This window comes from Xenopus laevis, chromosome 1L (genome assembly GCF_017654675.1).
Source record: "Xenopus laevis strain J_2021 chromosome 1L, Xenopus_laevis_v10.1, whole genome shotgun sequence".
Taxonomy (NCBI): Eukaryota; Metazoa; Chordata; class Amphibia; order Anura; family Pipidae; genus Xenopus; species Xenopus laevis.
The window spans coordinates 85,480,458-85,500,822 of NC_054371.1; the positions used below are offsets into that span (position 1 = coordinate 85,480,458).

At 36.5% G+C, this 20,365-nt stretch overlaps 1 protein-coding gene across 2 annotated transcripts; it reads right to left on the bottom strand.

Annotated features, from left to right (window-relative positions):
* Positions 1 to 344: 344 nt before the first annotated feature.
* LOC100189571 (uncharacterized) lies at positions 345 to 19,601 on the bottom strand. Of its 2 annotated transcripts, XM_041582454.1 has the most exons (16): positions 19,511 to 19,601; positions 12,088 to 12,207; positions 11,534 to 11,600; positions 10,535 to 10,667; positions 9,615 to 9,817; positions 8,878 to 9,010; positions 7,902 to 7,999; positions 7,387 to 7,516; positions 6,552 to 6,766; positions 5,701 to 5,833; positions 4,979 to 5,076; positions 4,048 to 4,186; positions 2,514 to 2,737; positions 1,615 to 1,747; positions 1,408 to 1,472; positions 345 to 472 (listed from the first exon to the last, which is right to left on the bottom strand). In XM_041582454.1, exons 1-15 carry the CDS (start codon positions 19,584 to 19,586, stop codon positions 1,431 to 1,433), a joined length of 1,944 nt encoding a protein of 647 aa, XP_041438388.1. In that variant the 5' UTR covers positions 19,587 to 19,601; the 3' UTR covers positions 345 to 472; positions 1,408 to 1,430.
* Positions 19,602 to 20,365: the final 764 nt, after the last annotated feature.

The window sequence follows — 20,365 nt, forward strand, 5'->3', positions numbered from 1 at the left end:
TCTTAACAAAAGAAAGTGTGATTGTTTAAGAGCAAATATTCAGAATTTAACCTATCTATTGGGTGCTGTTATAAAGTATCTGCCCAAACACCTATCCTATCCAGTTAATTGCTCAATAGAGATACCACACAGATAGAAATACACTGTACTGGTCCTAATTCATAAGAACACCTCACTCTTAGCCTGCGGTTTCTCATTTTGTTCTTATGTACCTTCTTATCTAACTGATGTTTAATTTTCTGGGTAGAAAGAGATCACGGAAATCGGACTAAAATATGTAAACCACATAGTTCTGGTGTGTATGTGACACTGAAACAACAGATAATACATTTTCACTCTCTATATATTTTTTTAAATGCTTTATTTATTGCAACACACAGTTGAATGGTCTGAGCAAATGCTCTTTTCAGCTGAAGGAACTTTTTTTTCTTGTGTTTGAGAGATGGAAGGTGTTCCTCAGTGAGTTTGAAGGCTGCAAAACAAAAGAGAATGTGTTAAACTAAGACAAATGTATGATGGGCTGGTGTTTAGACAGTAAAGTTGTTCTAATGATTAGAAAATACTAAACATGTAGTTAATCAGAACTAAATATCAATAAATAAAAATGTTGGCACAATGCAAAACGCCTCAGCAGTTTTTAAAAGTACAATTAATATCTATATAATTATTAATATACAATAGAGCAAGATGCAGCAAGACTAATTAATAATCAGAATATGCACTGGGTCTGTCGATACGAATCAGTGGCGGAACTACAGGGGGAGCAGTCCTCAGGGCCCCCCCGGCAGTCCGTGCGCCGCTGAAATGTGGCCGTACGGAAGGGGCAGGGCCCGGCTGTGCGTCACGCACCGCCCCCTCTAGGATCGCTACTGATACGAATCTCAGATGGTCGCTGGCTGCTCTACAGGGAAACAAACAAAGCTGTTCGAGTTCTGTGAAGTAAGGTGGGAGGAGCTCCCCTGCTGTTTAACAGTATGATCGTTTTCCTGCAGAGCAGTTAGGGATAGGGATGGGTGAATTTTTTCGCCTAGTTTCGCCGAAAAAATGATGCCCATAGACTTGTATGGCGGCGTGTGTCAAAAAAAAAAAAAGAGCCGCACATCAACTTTAATGGCCGTCTGCGACATTTCGCCATCCCTAGTTAGGGACCATCTGAAGTTTCCTATCCACAGAAGTCGGAGCAAGTAAAACAAAGGGGGGATTTTTAAAATTTCTTAATTAAAGAATACTGGAGATAGACTTCTTTTTCATTAAAGAATGGGATTTGATTTTTTTTGCCTTTATATCCACTTTCATGCAATTTACAGACACATTTTCAATTGCTTGTTCCTTATAATTTGCCCCCTGTAGAATACTATATGCATATTCACTTGCATAAAGTTGTAGATTTTAGGCATCTAATCTTACCTGGTCTTTGCTCTTATGGACTCTTATGGATGGAGTTTTTGACAGTGTTCAATCAGTACTGGTTTCTGTGGGATAAATAAGATAAAACATGAGATTAGACATAAATAAGTAAAAATGTGGTTGAAGGAAAAGGATATCAATTGAACATTGAACACATTCAGCCTGTGTTGTTTTCATAATACAAAAAACACAAGAGTGTTGCCATACCTCTGTATCAAAGCATGTCTGGTGTTCTTCTGCAGTACAGCATTTCTGTACCATCTTAATGAATTCAGCAGAACATTCATCAATGTGATTTTTTTCCATTTTAGGACTAACTTTAATAAGTTTCACAAGGAATCTGTAAACAAATAATAAAAAATATATATGAAAATAATTATTAAAGCTATTTGCACAAGTGGTAGAGGACTAAAGGCCCTTATATTGCCATGCACTGATTTCTGCTCTGTAGTTCTCCAATTTGAAATGCCTGGCTAGTTGCTAGGTTACATTTTGATTAAAAATTAGACAGTTGTTTTTAAGCAGACTGAGATACAGAAATAGAGAAATTATAACTGTGAGCTTTAAAGAGGTAGAATAAGAAAAATACCATAATAAATGAAGACCAATAAAATAGAAACTGTAATGTAATGGGACATTTATCTATATAAATAATGAAAATGTCATTAATACAAACATATTTATATAATTTAATTTAGATAATACATTGTAATACATTGTAATCTTCACATCATTAGCTTAATCTTCTATAAATTAGTTAGCCACTACTGTCTTCCATGTAATGCACAATAAATATGAGGAAGACAAAAAGTGCCATGCAAACCCTTTTTACATTGTTTTTCGACAACTGTATAAGTAATAACCAAGCTCAAACAAGGCACCTGGGACAATACCCTATATTCATTCTCTGAAGTTCTCTATCATTCACACTCATCCTCAAAATGACCCTCAAAGGTAGGATTTTCCAGCCGGAATTATGTGGGCTGTGTGTTGCACCCACAATGACGTTATGCTTTACAACCTGCCAGGATCTCCATAGACTTCTTTGGCTAGTGTAATTACATAAAAAAAATAATGACAAAAAATGGGAAATTATAGATATTTACTTCTGCTTGATATTCTGTTGTTCTTTATCATTGGCAGTGCATATCTTGTCATCAAAGTGAAATGTGTCATCAGTAACTGGGGGTGGTACATAGTGCTCATCTGGACCAAGTGCAGTAAAGCATGAACGCATCCCAGAATATGAGTCACTGCAGCAGTGAGCAACTTGGTCATTTATAAATGTCTTCTTTTGCCTATCACACATCTCTGCAATGAGTATGGTGAGCTTTAAAAGGAAGAAAAAAATATAACTTCAATATAAACACACTGTTGTTACATTAAGAACAGGTTTGTTAATTAATCATAAATGTCAGCTATAATAAATGATTTACTGGTTATATTACAGAGTTAATAGAAAAAAAGTAATCACTTAGCAAACTATTTTCACATTTATATTATTGACAACTATTTGAGAACATATCTTTTTCTCTTTGCAGCAGAATGTCCTCTATCTGTCACACCAAATACAATATTTTTCCCTCTTATGCTCTAAGCATTTTTTTCTTTAGTGTTTTAGAGATATAAATAATTTGTGTGATTCCTCAAATCTAAATATTTCATTTCTTCTGCAAACACCTGAACCATGCTACTTGTCCGTAGCATATTGCAAATTGCATTGCTGTTTTTGGAATATGTAAACTAAATTTCATTAGTGCTTGCATCTTTATTGTTTGGTGTTTATCAGCCTTAGGGCAGAGACACGAGGGAAGATTCGGGGAGACTCTTCTGCGACTAAATCTCCCCAAATCTTCCCGTGTGTCTCTGTCCTAAAAGGGAAAAATTAATACTGATATTTTTTTTTACATTCACACATTTTAGTAGTGTTCTCTAAATGTAGATATATTGTCAAATATTGTTTAATTATATTGTTTAATTATCATCAACATAGCTAAGGTTAAAATGGTTGATATTTCTCAAGAATGAAACATGGAATTTCGAATACTGCTACTGCATGTTAACAAGAGATCATTTGGAGTTAGACAAGTTTAAGTGCAGTACTGCGGAGTCAATACTTTGTTATAAGAAACAGCACAATTGTAATAGTATATTCTTTGTACTCATGGTGGCTTGGGCGTGTGTTCAGAGTTACTGTATTAAATAAATATATTTTAGGTAACTATGCTATAATTGTACTTAGCGGTGCACTATTTGTGTGTGTATTGAGTTATTATGCTGTGCTCTGTGTGTTCATTATTGACCCTCAGGTTAGATGTGGATGTTTTTGTGTATATATGCAGATAGATGGACAGTCTGCATTTCATAAACAACCATAAGTGAGACAATAGTAGGTTAAAAAAGTAGGGCAGCCTTTTCTTTCCAAGTCGGTTGGAAGATGTTTGCAAAGCATGCTGGAATTTATGATAAAAAATTACAGCCCTCCATACATATGATAGCAGTGATCTATAACAAGGAAGGGGGAGAGCTTCTTCCCAGATTGGTAGGAAAAGAAGTGCAATAGACAGCTGCAATTAGACAAACAGGTTAAACAGAAAGGCATGCAGTAATCTAAGCAAAACATAAACAATATATACATACGTCTCCTTCTACACATGGCATCCTTTGAGTTTCAGGTACGGCACAGCAGTGCTCACCAATATCTGCCATTTTGTGTGTCATTCCAATCAAAGTTTCATCTGACACTTGGGGCATTTTCTTGGTGTATCTTATGAGCAATCTGAAACCAAAAAATACTTAATGTTTATGTAGTAAATGTATTTTTATTGACATATTTGTATCAAGCATCATTGTTATTTTTAATAAATGTTTCAATATTTAAGAAGCTGTTTATAAAAGAAATGTGATGGCTAACTAGATATACTTTTGTCAGGGGCATAGCAGCCTCGTAGTGGAATATCCAGCTTCATTTGCAAAATATAGAGTCTAAATAGCCTTGGTCTTTGTGCCATTGAATCCATTTTAGACTTAGGCAAATAGCTACGAAACATCTAGAAATAAATTGTGTAAAATTGTAAACAAAGTTCAACCTCTAAGTAAGTATAAAGATTGAATAATGACTTAAAGGGCGTGCATTTGTATATTATTTTATTACAGAATAAACAGGGAATTCTGCATGAACTCATGTTGTAAAATTAATATTGTTTGATATACCTTAAACTATAACAGCTTTTCTTGCAGATAAAGAATTTGCTCCATTTAATTGATTTATATACTATAGTCACCATATGCCATGTTTGTATTTCTGTTACCTAAAGCTCTTTTCAGTAAGTCCAGTACCCCTAGGCTCCATTGTTTATTCTTCTACTGACCTTGGCCTTTTCTCATTCCCATATAAACTCGTCAAATGCTATTCTGTAACCTACCCCATCTAGGGTATACTATAGACAAGATCCTTAAGAGATACAAGGCCCTAGCCAGTACAGTAATTTTCACTGAATATACTGTATATGTCCATGACACCCATATCACTCCAACTGTCCAACTGTTTATCAGTATCTGTAAAACTTACTCATTTTCAAAGAGGTATTCACCATGTTCATGCAGAGCATCACAGTTTTGTTTCAAATATGCAAATCTCTTCTTGGCTTCGTTCATGAAATTCTCAGGCTAATATGACAGGAGTTAATAGATGTAAATCAAGAATTCCAATTAGGGATCAGCAAACTTTTTCATACACTACAGTTCACTTTTTTGACATCTGCAAAAATCACCATATACTTGTTTTGGAGATTAAAATTATTATAATGCACCATTTGCCTTACGCATCAACAAATTAGATCAGAGCACTCCCACTTCTGTAGGCAACATGGGGGCATTTCAATAAAGAACAGTTGGATGATAGTGGAAAAGAACTTCTCTAACACATTACTGCAGTGTATAAGCTGTTGCGGAGTGAAAAAAGGCCATAACTGCAATATAATAATAATTCATCTTCCCATTAAATCCAATGCCTTAGGTATGATTTTGGCAACATTTTGCAGTTTTACAACATTTTTCTGCAGTTTATTAAAATTTTTGGTGAAACACGCCTGTTTCACTCTAAAGCTAATATATCCAGATGTTGTCAGAAATATAATTTCTTGCAATGAATGAAAAATAATATTTGGGGTTCAGTTGTATAGTAAGGTATTGCGTTTCAGGACTCCATGTAATAACAGGGTCACCTATAGCTGTACCACTCTAAGGTCGGCTTAAGTACATACAGGGCTTTAAAGTGTAAAATAAACATACTCCATCCTTGTAGCATTCAGGGGGATTGTCTGTTTTGCAGCACTTGTTAAGCAAAGATTCATATTCTTTTGCAGATTGCAAAAGAAATTGAAGAGACAATTCCTGGTGTTTTCTTGACACAGCATGGAGGTATCTATAAAACACATGCATAATTAATTACATGCATTAAATTATAATGTAAATATAGTACAGGTAAAACGTAGGCAGTCTATATTATTGAATGTAATGTGATATTAACAAAAATTTACATTTTGTACATATAAATGCTGTTTATGTTATGCTCAACACCATGTTAGAAATACATTACACATGCTATTTTTAGACAAAGTTACTTTGAATATTAGGCTGAAAAATAACTTAAATGTCTAACTGTCATTGACAGAACTGAAGTTAAAATGTACGGACTCCAAGGAAATGCAGAAATCCATTAGTGCAATTCAACAGTATCAGGGCTGTTGGCTGTATACCTCTAAATCGAACTACTAAAATCAGTCTTCATATTTGAACTTTTAAGTCTGTTGACAAAAATTGCACATTCATTTTTTAGATGCAGACTATTACAGTGAGCATGACCAGGGCATGAGTAAATATCAACTTTCCAACCAGCACGTGATCTTTTTCTATCCACTGAAAGCTGAGTTCAGGCTGCATCTTTATGTTTTTAGTTTTATAAAAAATAATACTTTGTTGGGCCACATAAACTTATATGGTTTTGACCTACTTTAGTATGCAGTACATAATCTGTTATATACTATACATGTAAACTATATATAAGTTAAACGATTACATACTAGTACATTAGTTGCATGTAATATATGATAATGTGTAATACATGTAAAACATATTTTTACCTTCCTAAGAAAACTTCTTTATTCTCAGCATACTTCTCACAAACATTAGGGTCCTCTGTAAATTCTGTAATTGGCTTAGATAATTCAGCAGGAACGTCATCATTTTCCAAGGTGACAATGCAGTATGTACGCTCAAGCAAAGGTAAGTTACAGCATTTTTCAAGTTTTGTTGATAACTCATCTTTATGTTGACAGGTATGCTCAGAAAGCTCCAGCTATCAGAGTGAGAGAAAGTTTCACAGAAAAAAAAAATCAGATTTTTGTATATAGGACAAATGTAATTTGCAAACCTGAGTTATTTCTTTAAAAGGTCTGGTCTGTGTCTCTTCTTATAATGAACTCCATGCAAATGTTTTCATGAATTTTGATGTGTTTTTCAACACACTATCAAGCCATTTGTTCAGGGCCAGAAATAGTGCTAGGCAGAAAAGACACGTCTAGGGTGCAACAAACTAGGCATGCAAATCAACTATCTATCTACCCCTAGTTCCAGCTCTGAGATCACCACTCCCTGCTCATGACCCCCCACCCACTTCTCATCTCACTGTGATGGGGGAGGGGGGGCAATCAAGGGGAGGTGGCTGTGCTTTGGGTGCACCACATGTTTGGCCTGGCCCTGCATGTGTTTTCACTTTCATAGCATCCCATTCCACAGCAAGTAGATAGGATTTCATTATATAATTCGTGAGACTTTATATACCTTTGCTTTATTTGTATTCTGACTGCATAAGATCAGGTCAGATAATTTAAAGTATATAACTAGAAAATGTGATCTGTATAGCAATGTAGTAGCCTGATGTGTTCTATCAGGTTGTTATTGTCCAGAATTGCTTACCCTCTCTGTCATGCATTCAAACATGTCCCCATGACAACAATCCTTAATGAAGTGTGTAATCTCCTCGGTAAATTTATGGGCAAGCTTGAAATCAGGCTTAGGATATCTGTGGCTCACTCTGGCCAAATTTCTGAAATACGATATATTGAAAGAAAAGAGCAGAGACACACAATGTAATTTAAAACAGGGTTCACTGATATGCTAATCACTAAATGGACACTATGAGAAATCAATAGATACTGATTCAAGGATTTTTATCTGTGCTCCAGGCCTACCAATAAGGACGATCATTTTTCAAATGTTCCTCTTAAAGTTGTCAGTAAATACTAATTTTATGTAACCAAAAAATATTGTGAATAGTGCAGTATCACAGACAGAATTTTCAGGCACAGAGTTGAAAAGGTCTAGCAGTGTTACTCCAACATTTGTTGTCACAAATTTAAAGTGGCATGGAGAGCCGAAATATCAAGCTAATTTTCATGCTACAAATCACATCAGTATAGAGAACCACTTACAGTGCTTTAATAACTCTTTCAGGATAATTATTTACAATCCAGCAGAAATGTTTTTGCTTATCTTCAATAGAATGACTGTGTTTCATCAGTTCCTTCATCTATAAAGGAAATTTAAAAAAAAAGGCATCATAGTAAGACACAGGTTAACACTTTAGGGCTAATTTACTAAGGTCCAGTCTGCAGGGCTTGATCAATCGGGTACTAAAATCACATGTGGTTTCGGCATCCAAAAACCCGGCAGATTGTTTTTTTCCCCCCCAAAGCAGGTTGTTGAAAATAATAAAATGCTTGACAGCTAAAGCCTGTTAAACTTTTTATTCTTTTGTTGGGGCTTACATTTTTACTTTACCGCATTTTTAGAGGCAACAGATATTGCCAAACAAATTGAATTACAATATTAAGCAGTAACAGCAAAGCTTTTCACAATATAGTAACTCATAACAACTTATTAGCACTTTGTTATGACCAGTATAGCACAGCTGGAATGATATAAATCTCTAGTTGTTGTTGAGTTATTGCTAATAGGAAAATGCTTCCCATGTTACCTTATAAACTAGCTGTTGCTTCTAGAAAATGTTTCTAAATTTGAGCTGAAAGGGGTCATGGCAGAACTTGGACTGCAAGCCTCTCTTTGTAAGTTTGGATACAACTAAAGAGATATTTGTCTTAAAAAAAACTCTACCCTGCATGTCACCATGTGGATGTGTTGTAGAAGTGCAACTCTGAAAGCAAGTCCAAACAGCTGTTGGTTTATATGTCTTAAAGCAATGTTTTAAGCACTGATTGTGTGCATTTATTTTTATAAAAGAAAATAAAGAATTCAATGTATTTTAATTGTTATAGGATAAAGCCAACCACATAACAGCAGCATATATCGCACATATAACTTGCATTAAATCACACATATAACTTGCAATAAAAGGTAAATGAGAAAGTTAAAATGGAATAGGTAAACTACTTTTTCTGCACACTATACCTTTTCTGCAAAGCATTTATCCTTGTCTTCTTCTTCACAACAATGTTCAACAAGTTTGCCATATTGCTGTGTTAATAATAGTACTGCTGGGGGATAAAGGTCTGGATGGTTTCTCGCCTCTTCATGTATGAATCTATAGACATATAAATAGTTTAGGTAAGTATCCAAACCAGAGTAATAATAACTATTTATTAAAAAAGCTAACTGTATTTCTTACCGGTCTAAAACCAATAGAGCACATAACACAATGCCTTTTAAATACAGTGCAAAAAAGAAAATGGATATCATTACAAAAATAAAATGTAGGATTTTCCATGTTATGTTATTAGATTAACTAAACAACTGAGATTAGACACTGTACTGACACACAATTTAGTCACTGGATCTTTAAAAGAAAAATACACAGAAAATTTAGTTTTGCGAATAACTTTTAAGGCAACTATTATAACCCGAATTATGTGCAATTCTGTTCCATGTGATCTCCAACAATGCTAAAAAACTTTGGAATTACACAGCAAAACCATTTTAAAATGGCAAATGTATAGGTTGAAGAAAATTTTCATAGCCATATTTGTTTTATAATAACATTAAAATAGTTTTCTATTCATATTTCATCCTTTGTTTTAATTCCAGGGATAAGCTGCAGGTTTTAATTTGAAAGATATACTGTATAAACCTGTATATTAGAATAAATGTTTGGAAAAATAAAATAAATAAAATAAACTGTTCATAATTACGCTGAGAGAAGATCATCAGGGTGTTCTTTGAATAATGCACAAGTTTCCTCAGGTTTAGGCCTTACTGGATTATGTTCAAAAACTCTATGTGCCCTGAAGCACTGTGCTCTCTCTGGATCTTGCTTAGAACAGCACTCTTTGCTCCACTCATAATTAACACCCACTTTTGGATCTGCGCAGAGTTTGTCATAAAACAGGGTGCCCTATAAAATAGTGAATTTAATTAGTGAAAACATAGCACAATAACATTGTTGAAGTGCCCCTTTGGTGTTCTGGGAAGGGTGACAATAAATGACCACTGAAGTGTGTGAAAGTTGGCAAAACAAGAGCACATCTTTCTGCTATGCCTTTCAAGCTGTTGTAAGATTTCAGTTTCTGTCACAGATATGAGATCTATTATCCAGAATACCTGAGGCCTGGTATTCTCTGCATAAGTAATATGCATTTAAAAGGCAAATAGAATTACTTTGCCACCAACATGGATTCTTGCTAGCTTACTTATCCAACATACTGTCTTAGCATCTATCCAACATACTATGGTCACTTGGACAGCATGAATCTTCCATTATTTTAGAAACTTTCTATGTATACAGGTTCTTAAATCAAGAGGAACCAAAGAAAAAAATGGTCCCTCTGATAGAAGGCAGGCTCGACTGAAATATGTCTGGCCCCTTACCTCCCATGAATTAATTTTCCTGTGTTCTTTATGAGAAATTTACAATTCAGCCTCTAGTTTTTTCTTTGATAAAGTACCAAAGGGTGCAAAATGTGTTGATCTAAATTGTTCATTAACAGACACTGTAAACCTGGCCCTGATACTATCTATCATACTAGATACATGAGCCACAGGGTTGAGACTAAGCTGTATGGAGTTAAATATATGGGTATATGCTCAGTACACAAACAAAAAAATTACTCACTATGGGTTTTTCACACTCAGGAGTTTTGTCGTTTCCTGTACAGGATTTGGCAAAGTCATTAATTTCATTCACCAGTTTAGACAGCTCCTCCAATGAACATTTCTGGAGATTCTGTGAGACAATAGCCAATGTACTGCAAACACAATAATACTGAATAAGGAACTCATCCACCATGTTAGACTCTTGTTCAAAGTAGGCAATAAAGTATCCAAAGGAAAACACATAGAAAAGTATGCTAGTGATTAATACTTTCACAACTAATCTTAATTTATCTTCTTAAAATAAATTTATTTTATGGAAAGGAGGACTATGTGATGATAAATACATCCGATGTGTTTAATATGGGGAATAGGAATGTGGAAAGCAATTCTAAACTTGGAGAATTATTCTGTGAAGTATCAGTTGTCATGTGGGGGTGGATGGGAATTGTGGCTGGTGGGAGTAGTCTAGAACTAACCAAGAAGTTAATACTGTAAGGATGCATATAAACCTTTTGAATATGCTAATAAAGCTGGAATTTCCCTACTATCACCTATATAATCATATCACAGATTGGGAGTGTGTTGTAGAAGGATTCTAGCTTTGGGGGGACAATCTACATTGTACAGATGATAAGCAAAGGATCCTAAACAGAAGCATTTATATAACTGAAGTAGTTATAAGTACTTAAGCATTCATTGTATTGTCCATAATAGCATAAAGTAAAAAAGCAAAGTAAACAAAATTCATAAAACATGGTGACATAGACAAATGAATATAAGCTCATCCACTTTCTATATAAACAATTTATATAAAAACATAACATCCCAAAGAATAAAACTATACTGCTTGGGGGAAACTGTAAAAAGTCAAATAACAAATATAAAATCTTCATCTATAGCCAGATATTATGTATTAATGCTTCCAGGATGTCATGCAAGGTTAATCCAATTACAATCCTAGACTAAAAAGAAAAGAGTAATTATTTGCATATATTGTAAATTTAGATACAATTCTTACAGTCCTTTGAAGGTCCGCTCAGTCAATAAATTGTACATGTCAGCAATATGCTTGTGATGGTCTACATCTGTATGAAAGGCATAATAAAGTATTATCAATATATATGAATATAAAATGAAGAGAACATCATGAACAGAAACAGTATGGAAATATGAAAAGATACAGAAAGAGAAAGCAGTCTGTAATGACTATCAAGAATATTAAGAATATCAAGCAAAAAATCCCCAACAGCACCTAGTAAATTGTATGTAATTGGGAATTAACTGGATATAGGCAAAACTTTTTAAAAATGATTGCATCTTTTGTGCTACTGTATGGTAAAATATTTTTTCTATTTCACTGTTAACTACTTTAATAATCATTTCTATTTTCCATGCTTTCAAAATCCTGTTTTTTCTTTATTAAAAAATTTATTTTATACTACAAAACATAACAATATGTAATAAGTTAAATCCTCAAAGTAGAATGTTTTTTCTCAAAAGTTACATAAAAATTCTTTATTGAAGGGGGAGGCTTTTGGATTTCAATAACGATGAATGCATTTAAAGGCTTACCTGTATCTCTTTTGAAAATTATTCTTGATTCTATTAAAGTGGAGCTAATTAACAGACAAATGAGGGTGATCCACTTCATGACTGGAGATGTATTGGGTGGGGACCTCTGAGAAGCCTGATCTGAAATGAGTGATACCTCTTGTTTTATACTATTGCTCAGAGAGATCTGGAAAATTATTAACCTATCAAATTGTTCTGTTTGCAGTTGTTTTAGCTTTGTGGAATTTCCTAATGTCAATCAACTTTTAAGGTCAAATAACGTATTGCTGTTGCTCTATATTGGTTTTCTGAATTTTGAAAAACCTTTTAAATTGTGAAAAAAAACCTAGCATGGGCTAGTCAACGTCTTTGGTAATTGCTGAACAAAAGGTTAAGCAAACTGATCTTTGTGTATACTAGTGTATTGGTATGTGCCCAAATCTTCATTTAGTCTAATTATATGCAAAGTTCAAATAGCCTTATGTGATTCTTTTATCTGTGCATGTTTCTTTGTAAAAGCATTTATTTACCATAATTCTAAAATATGTTTACTGTAAATATTTCACTGGGTATATTTGCTAAATATTTGTCATATTATTTCCATGTAGGCTTGATACACTTTGGGGCTAATTGTCACCCATTCCTCACCAACTTAGTTGGCTTTGTGAATCTTAAACCCGTTTGCCAATGTTAATGGTATATATATGGTAGACTTGTAGCTATTGTGTGTATTAGTTGAGAGTGAGACCATAGCCACAGCACAGTTAAAGCACAAAATGGAGTCTGACACCACCTTTAAAAGTTTAAAGTTTTAAAGCTTTGCTGGCTTTTATTAGGAAAAAAATCAACTTGCTTTACATATTGACAGTCCCAATTCAACACCCACATTGGTGTACACAGTAACACAATATATCCTGCACTTACAGCCTTGGACATAACAAGTCTCAAAATCCTCTGTTAGACTTTTCTGTTCCTCCCTCCAGTCACTTGAAGCTCTCTCCAACACTTTAGTTCAGCATGGGAATACACACAGAGAGCTAATAACACACAACACCCTCCAGGTATCCAGGGGCACTGAGCTGTAGTTTCACACCTCTTTATAACTGCAGCTCACCTGGAGCCTAATCAGATAGCTACCTCTAGTTGGGCAACTGTAAAACCCTAAATGGAGTATGGAATGGAGGTCCCACCCTGCTCTCCTCCATCCACTCCAGAGACCTATTTATCTTTTCCTGAGCTGGCAAAATAAAAACAGCCACACTTGCTACAGCAACATACATATTTTCCCTGGAGTTTTCTATTCGCGAGTCTCATACTGGTGAAATATACACAAAAGTTTGCCCTTTTCAACCACATCTCTTGCACTACAGATACATTTTCCTTTAATATGAGATAGAACACTAGTCTCTAGGAAGGGCTAATAATAGAAAAAAACATGCCCTCTCCCTGCCTATGGGCACACCTTTTTTGCACCCATCTCATCTCTCATTATTGGTCCTAAATAGTAAATAAAAATGTTTTAAAAGTCTCCTTCTTGCCTCTAAAGCAGGAATCCCCAACCTTTTGAACCTGTGTGCAACATTCAGAAGTACAAGGAGTTGGGGAGCAACACATGCATGAAAAAAGTTCCTGGGGTGCCAAATAAGTGCTGTGATTGGCCATTTGGTAGCCCCTATGAGGATTGTCACCCTACATTGAGGCTCTGTTTGGCAGTGCACCTGAGTTTTATACAACCAAAACTTGCCTCCAAACCTGGAATTCAAAAATAAGCTCCTGCTTTGAGGCCACCGGGAGCAACATCCAAGACTGAAGGGGACAATGAACCGACTGCTACTGGAACCTTTGGATTTCGTCTGACCAACAATGCCTAGTATTCCGGATCCGGGGAACTTGCACAAAGAAACACCAACGAGTGGATCAGAATAACAAGTTCCGTTTATTGAAGGTCAAACATAGGCTTATATAGGTTATAAGTAAAGACGTCCCAATATAGTGACGTATCAGCATAGTTATTAGCAAAGTATATGCCTGTAATAGGTATATCCTTCAGGATGGACAAGATATAAAAGAGACAAATATGTGCATGCGCGTTAGCTAAGATATTTTGTCTGAGGCAAGCTGATAATATTGTTTTTAGTACATGATGATACTTATGCAAGGTTGTCTAAGAAGAGACAGTACAGGGTCGTACAGGAAAACAAGTACAGAGGCCTACAAGGGTCGGCACGTAGGCATGTTAACCCTTCAAAGGGGTTGGAGAGCAACATGTTGCTCACGAGCTACTTGTTGGGGATCACTGCTCTAAAGTAAAGGGAACAGGAACCCATATTTCCTGATATGGCTAAAGAATGCTGACGGGTAAAAATGACCAGTAGTTCAAATCAGCCTCATTAAAATAATATCTAGGAATAACAATCCATTCAACCACCACAATTAATGAAGGCAGGTCATTTTTACTAAGCATTTCACATTTAACAATGTATTTATAATTAATAATCATAAAAATCCTTTCTCACCACATGTGATATGTATTTCCCCATAGAATAGGATGGCATTTAACTACTTGCAACAATGAAAGTGGTTTCTGTATTTGATACATATTTTGATTTTTTCCTTGACTGTCAGGTAATTGTTCCGTAAGCCAGGAAAGGTTTGTTAAATGGCGAAGCCATCAAATTGCTGCCAGTTATTCAGGATTCAGAATGCTTTCTCTGTCATATGAAAAAGATACCTATTTGTTCTTCTTCTCTATCAGTCCCTTAGTTCTACTGGAACACAGGAAGAATATCCTCTAAAGGTACTTACATCAACCACTTAGATACCTGTAATTAAAGTAAAAGGACAATCCCATGCATTTACTTTGCTTCTCGACAAGAACACCGAGGGGCAGATGTATGAAGGGTCGAATATCGAGGGTTAATTAATCCTCGATATTCGACTAGAAACTAAAATCGTTCGACTTCGAATATCGAAGTCGAACGATTTAGCGCAAATCCTGCGATCGAAGGAATATCCTTCGATCAAAAAATCTCAGGCAAGCCTATGGGGACCTTCCCCATAGGCTAACATTGACTTCGGTAGCTTTTAGCTGCCGAAGTAGGGGGTCGAAGTTTTTCTTAAAGAGACTATCGTTTTCCGTACTTCGACTATCGAATGGTCGAATAGTCGAACGATTTTTAGTTCGAATCCTTCGATTCGAGGTCGAAGTAGTAGTCGAAGGTCGAAGTAGCCCATTCGATGGTCGAAGTAGCCCAAAAAACACTTCGAAATTCGAAGTTTTTTTAATTCGAATCCTTCACTCGAGCTTTGTAAATGTGCCCCCAAGTGGTGCAAGGCAGCTCTTTCTTAGCCACCTGCTATAGGGCAGTGGGTAAGTACAGGGCTTTGCAGAGGCCTGTGCTCACCAGCACATTCTGTCTTGCATGTCTGAAAAAAGTACATTAAGGGGATGAGAGGGGGGTTTCTCCCCCCACCAAGCTCACCCCTCACAAAGACAGCGCAGTTAGATGCATGTAGTGCTGTAGAGGATAATGCAAGTCTTTTCATTCCATTTTGGAGCAGAGACTTATGGCAGTTCTTCTGCATACAGAACAGAGTGAAAAATGTGAAAAACATGGAGGATTACTCCTGTTTTTTGCACTTTGCAATCTGCCCTGAATGTAGTAAATAACTCCCACTATCAATTCTTTTTTGCTCAGCAAAAAATAAGGCAAAAAAAGCATTTATGCTATTGGTCCTCAAAAAATAAACCAGATCAAATTGTAAGCATATCTGCCAATACACTGATCTTACATTGCAGGCAAAAGGCATACAATAGCAATCTACAGCAACGCACATAGGGGCAAATTCACTAACCGGTGAAGTGGCTAACGGTAGCGAAAATTCGCCAGTGTTACGTCATTTTGCCACTTCACCAATTTACTAAAAGTGTCCCTGGCGAAAATTCATTACCGAAGTAGATAGACTAGCGCAACTTCGCAGTCTAACGCCAGGCAAAGTTGCACTCTGGCAAAGGGGCGAAACTACACAAATTTACTAAGTTTTTTTTTTTTTTTTAACGTTACCTCTTTCGCCAGAGTTTACTTCGCCACCTCAGACCAGGCAAAGTGCAATAGAGTAGATAGGAGTTTGTAAAAAAAAAAGTTGAGCATTTTTCTAAGTCCCAAAAAACGCTGCAGTTTTTTTTACTTTTTATAGGGTGATAGGCTGAAAAAGATTGAAATCTTTTTTTAGGGTACCCTCCTTCCCCCCTACTTTTGTTAACATATGGCACCTAAACTATACTGTGGACACATAGTTTCCCTGGGCTTGTGTAGTGTTATTTATCTGCTGCAGCATAAACGTCCATTCAAACTTCTATTTCTCGCTGTATGCAAATTTCCGTTCGCTAGCGTAACTTCGAACCACTGATCGTAATATCGCTAGCGCAACTTCGCAAATGATCGCTAACTTGTGCGCAACTTCGGATCTTTGTGAATTTGCGCAGCCCTGATGAATCTACGCCTGGCAAAGTGCGGTGAATTCAACGCTGGCGCAACTTCGAAGGTAAGTATATTTGCCCCAATGACGTACCAGTATAATTTGTACTGAAAATAGATAATCAACATACAGTATTAACCTGAGGTGTGTCAGTTTATGCACAATGGATAATGCACAAATGGATGCACAAATGGATAAATTGGAAGTATTCCTTCATCTAGACTTACAAAATATGAATACCAACACCAAAGTTCTTTTTTTCTGCTGCTCTCACACTGCTTATCTCTCTTTCTCACTGTGGAATGCATAGCCATCTTGGATTTTTTGCTCCAAAATCAGGAAACTGAGACGAACAAGGATAAGCCGGACAATGTGGGACATTTAAACAATGTCCTGGGATAGGAGGATATCCCTACTGTGACCTTTTTGAACGTTCATGGCAAACCATCTGCAACTGTTTTCACACACAAACAGTGGGTAAAAACTTACTAATCAGGTTGCATAATAAAAAAAATGTTATGGTACAGGTATGGGACCTGTTATTCAGAATGCTTGGGACCTGGGGTTTTCGGGATAACAGATCTTTCTATAATTTAGATCTTCATGCCTTAAGTCTACTAGAAAATCATGTAAACATTAAATAAAGCCAATTTACCCAATTGGTTTTGCTTCCAATAAGGATTAATTATATCTTAGTTTGGATCAAGTACAAAGTACTGTTTTAATTATTACAGAGAAATAGGAAACAATTTTTAAAATTTGGATTATTTGATTATAATGGAGTCTATGGGAGACAGCCTTTTCATAATTTGGAACTTTCTGGATAACAGGTTTCCGGATCCCATACCTGTACAGTGTTTTGTACTTTGTCTGAACTTCTCAGATCTGAATGTAAAGTATGGAGCTGCAATTTCATATATATATATTATGGTTTGTTTGTGCTTTTCATTTAACAAAATACAGTAGAGTAGTATTTTATCTGCAAATATTTAAAATATAACATATTGTAATACAAGCTTTAGTACTGTAATTCATATTTACATAGCATTTCCACACTACATCAAACAACATTGGTCAACCGCTGAAAAAACCTGTAGTTTTACCTGAAAGAACCTGCTGTGTTAGCATTAAGAAGTGTGCTATAATACAATGACATTTATTAAGTAAATATGTTGCTTTTGAAATACTGGGTACATGTTTATTCCCTGAAATCTCTATCTGTTCCCTGTCCCTGACATAATATACTATTTAAGTATTGCTCTGTGACAACAGCTTGAGCAAATGCTGTGCAGGACACATTCTGGGGGTTAGATGCAAAAATTACAATTATGTCTATATTTTTAAAATATTTCTGAATACATTGTTTACGATTAAGATGATCTTTTATTACTTTTCAGTTGTATAAAAGGAAAAATTAATTTTCAAAAATTCTGGTGGAATTAAATATATCAGCCCATACAGATATACACAGCAGTATGTATCTGTCAGGTGCTGAGGAGGCCACACATTGATAAACATTCAAATTATGTCTAAATCCACCTCATGCATGGGCATATCTTTAATGTTTTAAAAAATGTAATTGGGTACCAGTGACTTCTCATACCACTAATCATAGTGGAGACACAGAATCAATAGCCTCTGGGGGTCATGATGAGGTCAATGGTCTATTTATGCCACTACTTATATCTTCTTAATGGGAGTTAATATTATTTTACTATTATGATAATAATAGTTCCACACACCATACCTAGGGTATGGTGTGTCGAACCCAGTGATCCCCAATTATGTTGCTCACCAACACCCAGCGTCGGACTAGGCCGGTGGGAAAAAACCCGGTGGGCACCAGCCCTTGTGCCCACCGGGTTTTTTGAGCTGGCGCCCAGCGTGTTTTTTCCCACATACGTACATACGTGCTGCGAGAGGTTGGGAGAGGGCAGAGGGATGTTAGCTGAGGAGGGAGGTTTGCTACAACTGGGGAGGAAGGCCTGCGACTGAGGCCCAGGGGGGGGGTGCAGGGGCCCGGATGTGGCAGCCCCGGTGGTCCCTGACCCCCCCGTCTGACCCTGCCATTACCTTGGATTTTGTGCCAAATGGCTTCAAAGCAGGTGCTTATTTTTGAATTCCTGGCTTGGAGGCAAGTTTTGGTTGCATAAAACCAGGTGTACTGCCAAACAGAGCCTCCTTTAGGCTGGCTGACCACATAGGGGATACCAAAAAGACAATCACCGTCCTTATTTGGCACCCCCCCAGGAGCTTTTTTCATGCTTGTGTTGTTCCCCGACTCTTTTTACAACTGAATGTGGCTGATGGTTAAAAAAGGTTCAGGACCCCTGGTCTTAGGGGTCAAAAGTGGGATTCACTCAACTATATTTCTTAAGAACCTTCAATGTGATGATGCTAAAAGAACTGTTAGATATTAAAAAAAAATATCTTAGAAGGAATAACATATATAATTGATCAGTTATGATGAAAAACACAGTTGCACATATACAATTTGGCACAGTCATAACCCAAATTCATTATTGGCACTTGTTTTGAAAGTCGCTCTTTGCACTTCTGTTGTGCCTTTGTGTCGTTATCCCAGATTCTAATACAAATATTGTGTCTAAATACCTTTCAGAGCAATTGCATCCAATTTGTGTTTAACTACACACCAATGTGCTTATTTTTAATGCATTGCTGCAATTGTGTCAGGTGCTTTGCCCTCTTGTGGACGCATTTATGGTGGTTTTATGAAAAAACAAGTCTGCATTGTGGCCACAAAAAACATTGTGATTGCATCCAAAATTGCAATCTGCACACCACATATCTGGTAAGCAAATTACTCCATATAGTATTTCATTATATAAACATCTGGTCAGATAACAAGAACAAAAAGAACATTAAGACTGACATAAATAGATATTACTGGGCCCCACAGCAAATTTTTCAAGCCCCCAAAATGTCTAAGGTTTGACTTATTTACCTCCTGTGATATTTTTCAGCTGGCACCTTCCTAAATGGTTGTATTTCTTAGGAAAAGTACCTCCTGGACAGGGCATTAGTTTCAGTCACAGGCTTGTTCCCCTCTCACCATTAGCTTTTAGAGGAGAGAGACTGCCAAGACCAAGCATTAGGTGTAATGTGTCACTACTTGCACGCAGACCAACAACAATTTTTAAAGGCATAAAACCACCATTAAAGGGAGAGTTGACCATTCTTTTTTTAAAATAAACCATAAGGTACAATGGTCTTGACTAGAGATGTCGCGAACTGTTCGCCGGCGAACTTGTTCGCGCGAACATCGGGTGTTCGCGCTCGCCGGAAGTTCGCGAACGTCGCGCGACGTTCGCCATTTTGGGTTCGCCATTGTTGGCGCTTTTTTTTGCCCTCTCACCCCAGACCAGCAGGTACATGGCAGCCAATCAGGAAGCTCTCCCCTGGACCACTCCCCTTCCCTATAAAAACCGAAGCCCTGCAGCGTTTTTTCACTCTGCCTGTGTGTGCTGAAGAGATAGTGTAGGGAGAGAGCTGCTGCCTGTTAGTGATTTCAGGGACAGTTGAAAGTTTGCTGGCTAGTAATCGTTTTGATACTGCTCTGTTATTGGAGGGACAGAAGTCTGCAGGGGTTTGAGGGACATTTTAGCTTAGGTAGCTTTGCTGGCTAGTAATCTACCTTCTACTGCAGTGCTCTGTATGTAGCTGCAGTGGGCAGCTGTCCTGCTTCTGATCTCATCTGCTGACTGCTGCAATAACAGTAGTCCTTGTAAGGACTGCTTTTATTTATTTTTTTGTTGTTTTACTACTACTACTACTACTACTATAAGAGCCCAGTGCTATT

Coding starts and splice junctions, on each gene's coding strand:
- LOC100189571 (XM_041582454.1), bottom strand. CDS start 19,586: ATGCCCTGTCCAGGAGGTACTTTTCCTAAGAAATACAACCATTTAGGA. Junction 7,517..7,901: donor GAAAGAGTTATTAAAGCACT/GTAAGTGGTTCT, acceptor ATCGTATTTCAG/AAATTTGGCCAGAGTGAGCC. Junction 6,767..7,386: donor TTGAATGCATGACAGAGAGG/GTAAGCAATTCT, acceptor TCACTCTGATAG/CTGGAGCTTTCTGAGCATAC.